Source organism: Pinus tabuliformis, chromosome 7, assembly GCF_031772625.1.
Source record: "Pinus tabuliformis cultivar Carrire ecotype Pingquan chromosome 7, CPIR1, whole genome shotgun sequence".
NCBI lineage: Eukaryota > Viridiplantae > Streptophyta > Pinopsida > Pinales > Pinaceae > Pinus > Pinus tabuliformis.
Genome location: NC_142293.1, coordinates 1,828,936,190 through 1,828,951,041, shown reverse-complemented (window position 1 = coordinate 1,828,951,041; position 14,852 = coordinate 1,828,936,190). Strand labels below are relative to the sequence as shown.

The window sequence follows — 14,852 nt, the reverse complement described above, 5'->3', positions numbered from 1 at the left end:
TCGGCCCTTTTTCTGTGAAACTTCCAAATAAATGCTTCCAGCGTCTGGACAAACCGGTCAACATCTCTGCATAACTTCTCTGTTGTCTTTGAAAGCCTCACATAATAAAATGAAATGTTTTTCTGTTTCCACTTCTAGAGAAAAACAAAAAATGCATTCTCTTTCCTCCCACACTTCTTTTGACATTTTCCAATGTTTCACAACAAAGTTGATGAAAATTAAACCTTAAGTAAATAATGAGAATTTTAACTCTCCAATAAATATTTAACTCAACTCAATACACAGAAGAAGAAGAAGAAGAAAAAAAAAAAATTAGCCGTCCAATAGCCATTTAACCCAATTCAAAAAAAAGAAAAAAAGAAAGAAAAGAAAAGAAAAAAGTAAACAGTATTGAGTAACTTCCAAAAACGAACTAACCCTCCACCCTCATCACCTCCAACCTCCACCCTCCACCCTCATCACAACTTGCTTAACATTTTCAGGTAATAAAACCAAACTCGAGAGCGATTCAACGTCCCATCTTAACATCCCTTGATTGACCAGACTACGTACACACTCACATGCATTCATTACACAAAACAAGAGTTTCAAATCCGCTGGCCTCTATACCACCTGCCGCGGCATTCAATGCTGCGTAGCAGCGTGATATTGGCCGCGGTAAGCAGCGTGTGGTTTACACGGCGGTTGTGGGTGGGCGCTAATACCATAATAACGCAATACAAGCGGCCCCAGCGGTATTGCCTTTAGTGGTTGTGCGGATGTACTCCTCCGCAGTTCGCCATCTGTTTCTCACCTGTTGTATTTCAAAAGCCAAAACAGTGGGTCTCCTTCCCAGCTATCTGTTGGGTTTTCGGGAAACAAATAACATAAAAGGCCCGTTATTTGGAGAGGCAATCATCGTTTAGCAGATATATGTTTTATCTCTTTCATTGCAAATACATTTTATTTTATGGATTCCCAAGTTATAGCAGCAGCCTTGGCGCGTGACCAGGAGTGCTTGGGCGTTGATCCTGAACCTCAAAATTCATGTTCTGATCAGAAGCAGCTGGTCCCGGGCCAACTAATAATTCCCGCAAGGTCTTCATCTCCCACACCAACATATTTGTTTCATAACAATACCTAATTGTCTGTATATTCAATTTATAGGGTTACTTTTAGACATTGATTCTGATCTAATTGATTGGATTTGTGTTGCAGAGTAAGTGTTTTGTGTTTTACATGTTCTCAACCTCGTTGGGAGAGTGAGTGGAACTTCAGTATAGAAGATGGCGTGCCCATCCCCAAAAGCAAGAACATATTATCGTCATCTAAACTAGGAGATTTGATGAAAGACAATGACAAATCAGGCAAAAGCCAAAAGATGCGGAAGAAGATGGGAACGGTGATCTATCATAGGCCACGTCATGTTCTTCTCTCTGCTTGAAAGAATCTAGAGCCCCAGTCTTTCCACCCTGTTTTTTAGGGTTGGGTTGGATAGTTTACAGGAGTTAAAGTTGTTCAAGGCTCTGGATATGAATCTGGTAGTCATCCTTGTGACAATGGACCGAACGGAATCTCGATTGCTTCAAATCTCTTTTGAGATTTTTCTCTCTCCTTACATTTTGGAATTGGAATGATGCCCATCTAGTCTCATGTAATGTCAATCAACGGGAATGTAACCAGACTGCAGCAAATTTATGACTCAGCTATATGTCTTCTGTTCTTGCAATCAAAATCTGAGTCACTGTACTTAAATCATGGCTAAACCAGTTGACCGCAAAATAATTATCGTATTGCCTCAAGTTGTGCGTATTTTATACATATATACATGACAGAAATCGCTGCTTATTTCATAGTCGCAACCCTCTGCAAAGTTGATGGATGAAATTATTAAAAGCAATCAAAATCTGAGTTAGTTAAAGCTCTCCGGTACGAAGTGTTGGAACATATGAGTCGATGGAGTTCAGAATGGGTTTCGATTAAGGACGAGAACATGAAGATTCGAGAGAGCTGTTCAGAACTAAAGAAGGAACTTGAAGAACTCAAGAGCCAATGCGGAAGTACGACAGATGTTGAACTCAATGAACTTGATGAGGAGATCCAACGAAGTGGTCTTGATCTTCAAGAGCTCTTTGATGAAAGAGCCCGGTTGAGGAAGGAAAGTGCCAAGGTGGAAACCGAAATCAAGCAAGTTGAGGAAGAGATAAAGAAGAAGCTTCTTGGTAAGAAGGTTGTTGTGATTCAGCAGGGAGAGCTCGACTACATTGACAGGTTGGGAACTCACTACCGAGAACATCCAGAGGACATTCAGAAGCTAAGTTCCGTGAACTTGGTCAATGGGCACTTGGTTGGTGCACTTGAGCAGAACACGGTGGGAGGAAAGCTTGAAGCAAGTCAAGCTAGGCCGAGTTCCCTAGAAGGGCCAAGCAAGGAGGTGAAGTACCTTAAGAGGAATGTCAAGAAGGAGCATGAGCCTATTGACACTTCTGAGGCCGAATTCTTGAAGAAGGTTGCTGAGGTGAGACACAAGACAAAGCCAACAGAAGGAGGTGATTCCTTGAAGCTAAGTTTTGTGCAGGTGACCGTGAAGGGAAAGAAGTTTGCAGCTTTGGTTGATACGGGAGCTACTCATAGCTTCTTGAGTAGGAAAGCAGCAAAGTCCTTTGGAAAGAAGACAAAGATGGAAAAGGAATGGAGTGCTTTCAAAGCTATCAACTCTACCATTAGAGCAGTTGATGGTGTATTGAAGGACACACAGGTGAAAGTAGGATCGTGGTTCGGGAAGTTGGACTTGAGAGTTGTGGACATGGATGATCATTCTATGGTGTTGGGGCTGGACTTCATGGAGCTAGCACAAGCCATGCCAATGGTGGACCGGGACATTCTCTTGATCACAGCTGAAGGAAAAACCATGATGGTGCCTATGAATAGAAGGAGTTGCTTGGGTTATAGACCAAGGATGAATTCTATGATCTTGTATCCCAAAGATCCTAATGTGAAACATGAGGATGTGGAGCAAAGAGGACTTGGGAGTATTGTGCAAACAAAGGAAAAGAAGTTGGTGGACTTCATAGCAAAGGCTGGAAAGAAGAATGAAGGAAGTGAGAAGAAAACCTCACGAACATGGAGACACTTGTTGGGAGCATCTTCTACTAATGATCTTCACAATGGAGTTGCAAGTGAAGGGAGCCCGAGTGCTGCTTTAGAGGCAGTGGTTGATGAGGATTATGGAGGTAGAGATCCTGCTGGGATAGTGGACTTTTGTAGATATGCTATGGGCATATATGACTTTCAGTTGACAAAGAACAAGCTAGGTGAGCTTGGGTGTACATGTGAAGAGATTGAAGCTGTGCATAGATACTTGAGGACACAACATCAATCTGACACATGGGTGGATGAGAGTCAGGGAGGAAACTTCCTGGCCTTCCTTTCTCTATAGATAACCTTGGAGGGAGGTTGGTGTGGAGGCCTTGGTAGGGAGGAACCACATCAACTTTACAAGGGGCCTTGGAGGAGGCTTCTTTATGACAGGTGAAGACTTGGATGAAGATGGCCAAAGGTTGAGATGGAGTCTACATGGGTTAGACATCATGGTCAACTAGAGCCATGGACATCAGGTTGGTTATATGGAGCATGTTGCAGATGGGATGGAGTTTCCATGGACCTGAGCATGGGATGATTGATAGATTCTTGATGAGTCGGAGATGTAGCAGAAGTCAGGGAAAGACTTGTGATGACATAAGGATGTGAATTCTTATGGTTTGGGCGTATGGTTGGACTGATCACCCGATTAGGTCGAGTCATGAGGGGTACCAATGTGCAGAGATATGTTGGCATTAGTCGAGACATGGTGACACATGTGTGTTGGCATCTGACAGGGAGACTACATGGAGGATGGACACATGATGAGGACTACATGAGATGTTGCAATGGAGATTGTGACATAGAGTCAACAATCATGGATCAAGAAGATGTCTGGTGGAGAGCATACCGTGGAGGTGCATACCTTGGTATGATGAGCTTGGTGGCAGTGGTCATTAAGCCGGGACATAGTGGAGAGGAGTCTCTACATATGTTGCAAGGATGTTTGCCTTGCGAAGAGGAGTTCACATCACAGATGGGTGATGATCTTGGTGGATGGCTACCAGGACGATATGTTGTCGAGGACGACAACGATTTCCAGTGGGGGAGAATGTAACGCCCTGCGGTTTATACCGGGCGCGCGCTCCTCCGACTCGCGAATTTGACTAAGTGTTGGTCACCATCGCACATATGCGCGCGGAGTAATATGACTTGTGACGGTTATGTATATGCGATGGATGAGTGTGCGATGAGCATACCCGCACTTGGGGCGAGCCGACGGTGGACAAACCAAGTATGGGGCGCTCATTGTTATGATTGTGAGGTCGGCCAAGGTTGGGCGCACAACCATTGTGCGCATATATATTGGTGAGGCTGCGATACATTTGAGACATCGAACTTCGCTCTTGCTCCAACGCACAAGGAGATGTGCGCAGATTGGAGAAGGCGCAGGTCGCATTTCGACGGAGACTTGGATGAGCCCGCCGAGCCGGGCGCTATAGTTGGAAGTCGGTTGTGTGTGTGGTGCGCACGGGCGCCCACCACACGGAGGTGTGACTTTGTTGAGTGTTGAGGTTCGGGTGTGGGTTTGTGCATGGGTGCGCCCACCCGCCCAACGACGCAAGGAGTTAACACTTCGTTGTAACTTGTATTTCGGTGGAGTTTTGGCAAGACCGTCGTGCGCTCTTGCACGGGCGGGTGCCCTCCCGGTTTTGTAAAGTTTACTCATATAATAAAAAGAGATTGTTTATTATTATTTGCGAGTTGGTTTACTTCTTGTATATTGTTAATGAAATTCCACCCATTAATAATATGAATTCATGTTGATAATGAATTGTTAATGCGTAGTTCGTAAAGTTAATTAACGACAGAACGTCTTAATAACTTAGACGGTGCCGCACCCGGCCAATTTAACGAAAAAGAATTGGGGGCATGACAGTTCCTGTCTACGAAAGATTGTTGACAGAGGATGCAAGACCGTTGACAGAGGATGCGCATTTTCACGTCAAATTTCAACCCCGAACCAATCCCCTGTCTCCACAAGACTCTCGACAAAGGACACCCTTTTCCCGTCAAATTTCAACCCTGGACCAATCCCCGTCCCTTCAGCGGAATACGTCGATGGAAAAGCCTCGCAGGCACTCTGTCACGGGCATATTTTACATTGTTTGTGGGTAAACACGTGACTCGAAGCAAGCAAGGACGCGTGTCAGCGACTATAATACTAAATCTACTCATAAATGAATTCAAAGGATCAACTCTTGGTTATTTAAATGAATGAAATTTACTCAAACATCTCTTTATCGCTTACCATCTTACCATCTTCTTGGGACACCGGAAAATCATCCTTGAAAATTCATTGATAAAGGTAGATCTTTTATAAAATGTAAAGTAAATTGATTCACCTTACGCTGGATTGACACATTTTACCTTCATACCTTCAATATTGGGTTTCTTAAATGTATCTTGAATTTCCCTTCAAAGGTGGGAAATATATACTTCCAAAAGTTCTTTATTGTGTGTAAAAGTGTGGGTGTGCAAAGAAAGGGCGCTCTGTGGAATGTAGAAGTTTGGGTGTGGAGAGAAAAAAGATGTGAGAGTATTTCACACATATAAGTAAATTGTGTAGAGATAAGTAATATGAGAAATGTATAAGGTTAATTTAAAGAGATTTAGTTATGCAAAAGTCTTAAAAGCTTGATTAAGTATAAAATATTTATAATTAGGTAAGGAGGAGTGAAGTATAGACATTTTTTTATGGATTAATGAGATAAGTAATATGCGAAATGTATAAGGTTAATTTAAAGAGATTTAGTTATGCAAAAGTCTTAAAAGCTTGATTAAGTATAAAATATTTATAATTAGGTCAGGAGAAGTGAAGTATAGACATTTTTCCTTTTTTTATGGATTAATGGAAAATAGAAAGGAAAGAAATGAGGCTCATTGCAACAAAAAAAAATGGATAATATGGGTGAGATATGAAAATGGATAACAATAAGATAAAAACTTATTTGAAAAACTTGATATAGTTCCATCTTGTCTGGTTTATGCAAAGCTAGGAGACTCACATCGTTATGTTTCCATAGTTTCCCTGTGTCTTAACATGCTCTAATATGGGCTTTAAAGGATTCCACATTACTTTGATCTTCATGGGGCATTCCTCCACATGCTCTAATATGGGCTTTAAAGGGTTCCACATCACTTTGATCTTCATGGGGCATTCCTTCACATGCTCTAATATGGACTTTAAAGGATTCCATATTACTTTGATCTTCATGGGGCATTCCTCCTTTCATGCAGAGTTCCTCCTTTCATTTCAACTTAGATTCAAGTTCGACTTAAGCAATATCTAGTATGGCAAGTGCTTCAAGGATCATTCATAGGTTCTTATTGACTTGAGTATATATATAAGAACACAAACCACTCTTAGAAACTCATTGCTTGGAACTATGGGTAATGGCATAACAAACATATTGAAGTATAAATATATCATCTAGCTATCAACAACTCAAATACTTTATGGTGACAATTTCTAAATATAACATGTACTAGAGTTCAGAGATATCAAAACTCTATTGTACTAGGATGATGATCATCCTCATGTATAGTTTACCATATGCTTATTGTTTATGTTACCATCACTACATCTCAAAATGGTGGATGGTTGCTTCCTTCCTCATTGTTTGTTGTAAACAAATAAAATAAAGGAAAAAAAAAGAAGCTCCAATACAATATGCTTATGTAATATTTTTTTTTCCTCTCTCAATATAGTAAATATAAGTTATGAGTGATTGGAGATTTCCACAGTTAATCATATTGTTAGAGATTTCCAAAATAACAATGTGTAATATGTGTCATCTATCCAACATTTCAGATGGTGACTCCATTCATCATCAAGGACCAAGGCTCTCTATGGTCCCTGATGATGGATGGAGTCACCATCTGAAACATTGGACAAATCACCCATATTACACAGTGTTATTATGAAATTTCTAAGAATAAATATAAGTTTTAATTTTTTTTCATGCATTTCTCAAGTTTAATATGAGAATGGTTACATCGAGACATAATGAGACGTTATAATGAAATGATAGATTAAATAATAACATCATAGGTTTATTTAAAATAAAATAAAACTTAAATTGTATTTAATTGAATTTATTATATTATAATATTTTTATTAATAAAATATAAGTAAATTTTTTTAATTAGATAGATAGATAGATAGATACTATCCTTGATATTTTTTTCATATATATATGTGTGTGTGTGTGTTGGGCGCGGGGGGTTAAATAAAATTAAAATAATATTTATAAATTTGAAATTTATATAATATAAATAATATCATTAAGAACTATCATAAATATATTTTAATTATAGTTTTATCAAGTGTATAAAGGTATTAAATGTCTAACCTTTCTTTAGGTTTTACATTTCAAAAGAGGTATCTATGTTGATATTTAATAAATTATAGATATAAGTCTTTCGGATTAATCACATAGTTAGGATTTGGTCGACGTTTCAAACCAACTAATGTGGTTCATCCTTAGGACAAGGTGGATGAACCACATTAGTTGGTTTGAAATGTCGACCAAATCCTAACAATGTGATTAATCTGAAAGACTTATATCTACATTATGGATTATCAAAGTCTTAGATCTAACATTTAATATATTACTAAAATGTCAAAAACCACACAAAGTCACCAAATAATATTGGTAATGAAGCTTCAAATGTATGCATGATTTGCCTAAAAATGTTATTGAGTAAAATGGCCCTGGATCTACCTATGTAAGTGTATCCCCCACTTATTCATCCCTATACCAACATGTAGTCCGTATTTTAATAGCTGATATATGACATACATGTACATATTTGGCATTAGGAACAAAATTGGAGAAAATTTGAACCTCCACAAAGATAGGTCTGAAATTTATATTTTTTCATATTTCTAACCAACTTCATGCACTCCATAGCAAGTAGCGAGTCTCTCATAATTTGAATCTTTTTTATCCCTTTTTCAAAAGCCAAACTTAGAATCAATTTTAAAGTAAGAAGTTCACCCTTTTTATTGAGCATCTACCTTATCCAATTACAAATTTCATCCAACTAACATAAAAAGTATATAGAATCACTCCAACACATCCCTTACGAGGATCACCTTGTGTAACCCAATCAAAATAGCCCAAAACCCCTCTTTATCATTGACTTCAAGATATATCATTCATGCAAGGTTTATTGCCTTCTTTCTTAAAATATTTAAGGATATTCATTACTTGAATAAAACAAAATAAAGGAGATTTTTTTTTTTCTCAATTGAAAACATTATCATCTCTAACTAGTGAGACATCCCAAACCACTATAAATGGAAGAACCTTATAACTAGAGAAAGATGGGCTAAGTGTCCAATTTTTTAAAGCATTCTCCACCTAGCTTCCCTCCCAAGCATTATTGCGTTGAGAGGCATTCTTCATCCCTAGTATCGAAGAGACATCAATTAGGTCTTGCATCCATCATTTTATCAATTTGAAGTAAATACGTGAAATGACCATGACATGAACCAGTCAATTAACCATGCTTATAACCAAAATTAACCATGTAAATAACAGAGATATAACAACCATTAAATCCACATATAAACAGGTGGAAAATCAAGATAACTTAGCTTTCATTAATCACAGGCAAATCCGACTAGGTTCGGGACTCCCAGGTACCACCTGACTGTAGACATTGCTAAACCAAATATTTCTTTCAGCCAATCACCCCTGTGCCATATTCCAAGCATGAATGTGGGATCTCATGGATAAACCAATTCGAAAAAACCAAGGGAATCCAGAGGTTAAACCACATCCACCCTCACCAAATCATGATCACACCAAAATCAATGCTCTAATCACAACTGAACCGAACTTGGAATGCCATGTGGAATCGATCACTATCCTTGAGGAATTTTCCATCTCCTTGTCTCTCAGGCTTTACCAAAATCCAATCCTGGATCACTAGGCCCTAAACAGAGACCAGTGTCTCAGGCTTTACCGCAATTCAAACCTGGATCACTAGGCTCTAAACCGATACTTCTCCCTCGGGTTTTACCTTGTATCCCACCAAAACCATTCAAGGGATTCTTAGGCCTTTGGGAATGAACCTTGAGACCACCTCCGCCCTGGATTCTGAAATCCATCTGGCGAGCCAAAGCTCAAAACTGAGATAAACATCCCAACATACCATGAAATCCGAAAAATACAAGTCTAGGCTGAAAACCATTATCATAACCTGGCAAAACCATGTCACTGACAACAAGATAACCATACACCAATATGAAAAGCCATGCGTGTCAAAAATAGCTAGGAAATCACACATGCAATATGTTACCTACAGGTATTCCTGTTGAAGTTGCTTGATCCTGCTCTTCCTTTCTTTATCCTTGCTTTGTTTCCTTTCCCTTTGCTTTCTTTTCCTTCCTTGCTCCAAAGCTAGAGTTCTCCAAGAAAACTTGAAGTGACCAAGAGTGAGAGAGAGAGAGTAATGAGAGAACTCCAAAACTTGCAGTGACAAAAGGTTACCAATTCATCCTCAGAAGCCTTTTTATTAATAAGGCCTTTGTTTTCTTCATTTTTCATTATTTTCTTTCAATTTCTTCCTCACATGCAACTTGTGACCTTTCACCTTACTTTTCTCCTAATTTCCTTTATTTTCATAAATAAATGTGCCAAAAATGCCTTTTTTCCTTTTAATGCCTTTGCCTTAGCCTTTGCCAATTTCCTTAGCCATAAACATATCTAGTGATGCCCATTAGGATATCTTTGCCCAACATTTAGAGTGGAATATGTGTCCCTTAACTGTGGTCTTATTTTTCTTTTATTAACTTTTATTACATGAACTTTTCACTAGGGTTGTTACATAATGGTCATGAAATAGAAAAAAGTAAGGAAAATGTATCTAATGTATTTGTAATTTTTAAGAAAATTTATAAATAATAGTTCACTTTAACAATATAAAAAACAAAATGGTCTCCAATATAAAACAAGAGAAAAAAAGAAGATTTAATAAATAACTAGATTTAACTCAAGTCCAATACTCAATAAGAAGTTTTCTAATATCATAGATAATTTATTCTACGTTTTGGAGGGTTTTTTCCTTTTTCTGTCTAATTTGTGCAATACATATTTCTTGGAATCACAACTTTAAGTTGTAAACTCTTCATAATCCAAGTGACCCAAGGGTTGTTCAAGTTGCTGAATATATATATATATATATAGATAGATAGTCAAAAATCCATTTTAAACAACAAAAATTAAGATTTGGCCGAAAAAAGGTCCGCCCAATTTTGACTAAAATCTCTAAAATGTAACAAGATTAACCAACATCTTTTTAATATAATACACTATCTAAAAATAAGAATTAAAAGATTTAATATAACTATAATAAGTTCATGTAATTTAAATTTTATTTAGATAATTTTATTCTATTACAATTTTTTTTTGAAAAACATATAATAAAAAAAAAACCTTTATTTAATTTGAAAATTATGTGATTATGTATAATTAATTAATCATCATAAATTTTCTTATTATTTATTTGTGATTATATAGATAATAGTCAAAAATCCATTTTAAACAACAAAAATTAAGATTTTGCCAAAAAAAGGTTCACTCAATTTTGACTAAAATCTCTAAAATGTAACATGATTAACCAACATCTTTTTAATATAACACACTATCTAAAATAAGAATTAAAAATTTAATATAACTATAATAAGTTCATGTAATTTAAATTTTATTTAGATAATTTTATTATATTACAAATTTTTTTTGGAAAAACATATAATAAAAAAATAAAACTTTATTTCTTTGACAATTATGTGATTATGTATAATTAATTAATTATAATAAATTTGCTTATTATTTATTTGTAATTTTATAGTACTATATAGCTACATAAATATACATCGCTTTGTAACGGATAGTGACATTATAAAATTAAAGACATAAACATTGTGGGACATAAATACAATTTGCTTTGTATTCATTTCATTTCCAAGGACATATTCTAGTAACGACAAGGTTATGTTTGAATACTTCTAGTTTTCAGTGCATTTTAACTTAACATGGTTCATTTTCTTTAAATATATTATTTTTCATTGACTAGTATGTGGTGGTGAACCATGTTTACATACCCATCAATTTTGGAGCAATAACAAATAGACATTCTCCCCATGTGTCAATTACTAAAGTTATTTTTCAACATTCTTTGTTTTCTACAATATAAAATCAGGTCTCTAGGCTCCATCCTAACAGTTGTATCGAAACCTAAAGATCATTTGAGTAGATTCAAATTTTAGTTGAGTGCTTTAATTTTACATGTACGTGCATCATCCAAATCGTTGTCACCTTAACCTAGGTTCGCAATTAACCTAGCATGTAGGAGCTTGTCAGCTCGTCACATCTCAGCGACGGCCTGATATTTTTTCCCATTGTCACCAGAAAGGACATTCCATTGTCACCATAAAGGACACAACACCGCAATGTTGATGATCTGATATATGGCAAGCATTAACCATGTATGGTGTTGGTGAGCATACATACTGAACCTATCAACTACCATGAAAAGGTAGTCATGTCGCTTCCTGGTTATCAGTAAACCCCCCAAAAAATCCATGGAAATGTTTTCCCAAGGATGAGTAGGTACAGGTGAGGATGGTATAGACCATGTTTCCTATTACACGGCTTGTTGGTACAACAAAGCATACATCCTCTTATGAATCTAGCTACATCTTCCTGCAACTTAGGCTAGTACACATACCTTTGCAAGTTGGTAGCTATTTTTCCCTATCCCAAAATGCCCTACAACCTTGGAGGTGTGAGCCTCTTTGATTACATTAGAGAAATTTTGAGGTAAAAAGTGAGCCTCAAAACAAAAATTTACAACCATAATCAACATTATAAGAACCAATAAGATTCAAGATGATAATGTCAACCATGGGGGGGTGATTCACCATTTTTGGAGTTAAAAAAAAAAAAAAAAAAAAAAAAAAACCTACTTTTTCAATTCATATTTTAAACTTATCTCCCTACGGTTTTACTCAAATTTCGAGTCTTGTATGCATAATTTAATTCCACATCAAAGGAGTACCCATATTGCATACTTTTGATGGACCTTGCTACACGAAAAATGAGAAATACATAAAAAAACTTGATTACAATAACCTTTTTGATCTATTTCTCATTTTTCATATAGCAGGGTCCACTGAAAGTATACAACATGGGTACTCTTTGGATGAAGAATTAATTTTTGCATCCAATGAGTGCTCCGTCTTGAAATTTGAGTAAACCATAGGGACATAAGTTGAAAATACAAGTTGAAGAAGTTGTTTTTTCTTTTTGTTTCCATCTAAAATTTGATGATGTAATATAATATTATTTTATTATTTCCACTATTATTTTATATTATTCCATAGGAGACCCATTTTAGATCTCAAAATTTCTGTAATGGCTACAATCACGTACCATTAGGAACTTAACTTCTCAAGCCCATAAAGTAACCCATTCTAGAGATCATAGTCAACTAGGTCATCACCATCATGCACATAACTCTAACTCTATAAGTACTGAAACACCTCCTTGAATTCCTCATCCTCTGTATATGCTTTTTTGTATGCATCATGGGTGAAAGGATTCATGTGCTTCAAAGTTTTGAAAACTATGATCTTTGATGTGGGTGGCCTTGAAAGCATGTTGGCTACTTTGTACCCTTCTTATACTTAATAACTAAATGAAATTTCTATAGAAACCCCATCCCTTTGTAATGAATGGTCTGTTATAACTTACTCTATGCTTGTAGGTAATGTAGCAACCAATGATCTATGTGGAATACTATCTCTCTTCCCATTAGATACTAATTCCACTTTTTCATAGCTTACATTAGAGCATAGAGCTCCTCGTCATAGGTGGGGTATTTAAAATTACCCATGAAGCACTTTAAAATGGTAGCATATAGGCCTTCCTCCCTACATCAATACTTCTCCCGTAGCACGCACAATTGCATCTGTGTCCACTTCAAAAGGCTATTTGAAGTTTGGTAATGCAAGAATGGGCGCTTAACTAATTTTCTTCTTTAACTCCTCAAAGGTCTTCTACTTAATATTTCCCCACTAGAAACTCTTGCCTCTTAGTGTGATGGCATGGAGTTGTACTATTAGTATTAAAAACAAAGATATGCATTTCCTCAGGTATTGTGTCACCCCAATGAAACTCCTGGCCTTAAAAACATTAGTAGGCACTAGCCACTTCATGATGTCCTCCATCTTGGCAGGATCTATATTCAGTTCTCCTCCACCTATAACATATCCTAAATACACCAAAGGTTATTGTGCAAACTCACACTTCTTGAAATTTTCTAGTAGTTGGTGCTTCTTCAATGTCTCTGGAACTTGCATCAATTATGAGATGTGCTCCTCCTAGGTAGCATTTTATACCAATATATCATCAAAATAAAAAATAACAAATGAACCTATAAAAAAGGCATAATATATCATTCATTAATCTCATGAACATAGTTGGTGCATTACATAGGCCAAACAACATAACTAACTACTCACTATATAAGTTTGAAGCAAGGTTTGTCGAGAGGCTTAATATATATTTTAAAAATTAAAAATTGAGTATTGAATTTTCATTTTTTATATTTGGGTTAATAACGAAGACCCACATATAGCTAGGTTTGCTAGACCCACATAGAGCCATTGGATCAAGAGGTGTTTAGAAAGACACAATGTATCAATAGCCAATGAAGCTTGTTGGGGCAAGAAGCTTGATTGGCTACTGATACATTATGTCTTTTTAAAAGACCTCTTTAAATGTCCCTATCTTAGAACCTTGCTTCTTTGAATGGGAAAATGGAAAAATGATAAAGTTTGTTTGAATTTAATGATAGGTTTCTAGCAATCTCGAATGACATGGAAACGAATTTGCAGATGTTAGCGGCGTTGTCTTTATGAGAAGTTTCACACCTAGAATCTCTGTTAATATTCTTTGCTATATTGAACGGAAGAAATTCAAGGCCAAAGCGAGGCAGAAACAAGACAAGACTGGATATGCTATATAGATTGATTTTAAATTTTAATATGAAAATTTACATTAGTTACACAGTGGAAAATTGTAAATAGATTTATGTACAGAGTGAAATTTTGAAAAATTATTGAAACATTCTAGACACAGTAAAACATACCATATCATTTCTATCACAAAGAATGCAGTAGTTTCTTACCTTCAGGGTTTGGAGCTGGTTTGTTGCTCCACTATTTTTCCTGATCGACCACCAATAAATGCAAGGTAAAGCATAAACATTTTAACTATTTATGTTCTTCTTGTTCAGTTGTTCTTCCTGTTCCATTTTTTCCATTTTCGAAGATTGAACTCATAATTGGCTTGGAGTTTTTAAGGAGGCACAAAACTGATTTTTCTGCACCCCTGCAATAACTGAAGGGATATGACAAATATTTTTGCTATTCTGGTGCGCTGAAGGGCCATGAGAATGAAGGACAATGGACAAAACTTTGGTCTAATAAAAATTGCCAGCTTTATTGAAGCAACTACGAAGAAAGCCGCTGAGAATTTGGATGTTCGAGGAATATTAGTGGAATAGCTTGAGTGGCTCCCTGATTCAATTGCAAAGCTTAGCAGCTTTGTTCAACTCAAATTGTATGAAAACCATATTGTGACACTTCCTAATTCTATAGGAAAGTTTTCCAGGTTAATAAATCTAGACTTGAACTCAAATCAATTGTGTGGTCT

At 36.5% G+C, this 14,852-nt stretch overlaps 1 protein-coding gene across 1 annotated transcript; it reads left to right on the top strand.

Moving 5' to 3' along the window:
• Nucleotides 1-909: 909 nt before the first annotated feature.
• Nucleotides 910-1,614, top strand: LOC149255712 (uncharacterized). Its single transcript, XM_089457289.1, has 2 exons — nucleotides 910-1,077; nucleotides 1,198-1,614. Exons 1-2 carry the CDS (start codon nucleotides 950-952, stop codon nucleotides 1,421-1,423), a joined length of 354 nt encoding a protein of 117 aa, XP_089313415.1. The 5' UTR covers nucleotides 910-949; the 3' UTR covers nucleotides 1,424-1,614.
• Nucleotides 1,615-14,852: the final 13,238 nt, after the last annotated feature.

Coding starts and splice junctions, on each gene's coding strand:
- LOC149255712 (XM_089457289.1), top strand. CDS start 950: ATGGATTCCCAAGTTATAGCAGCAGCCTTGGCGCGTGACCAGGAGTGC. Junction 1,078..1,197: donor CAACTAATAATTCCCGCAAG/GTCTTCATCTCC, acceptor TTTGTGTTGCAG/AGTAAGTGTTTTGTGTTTTA.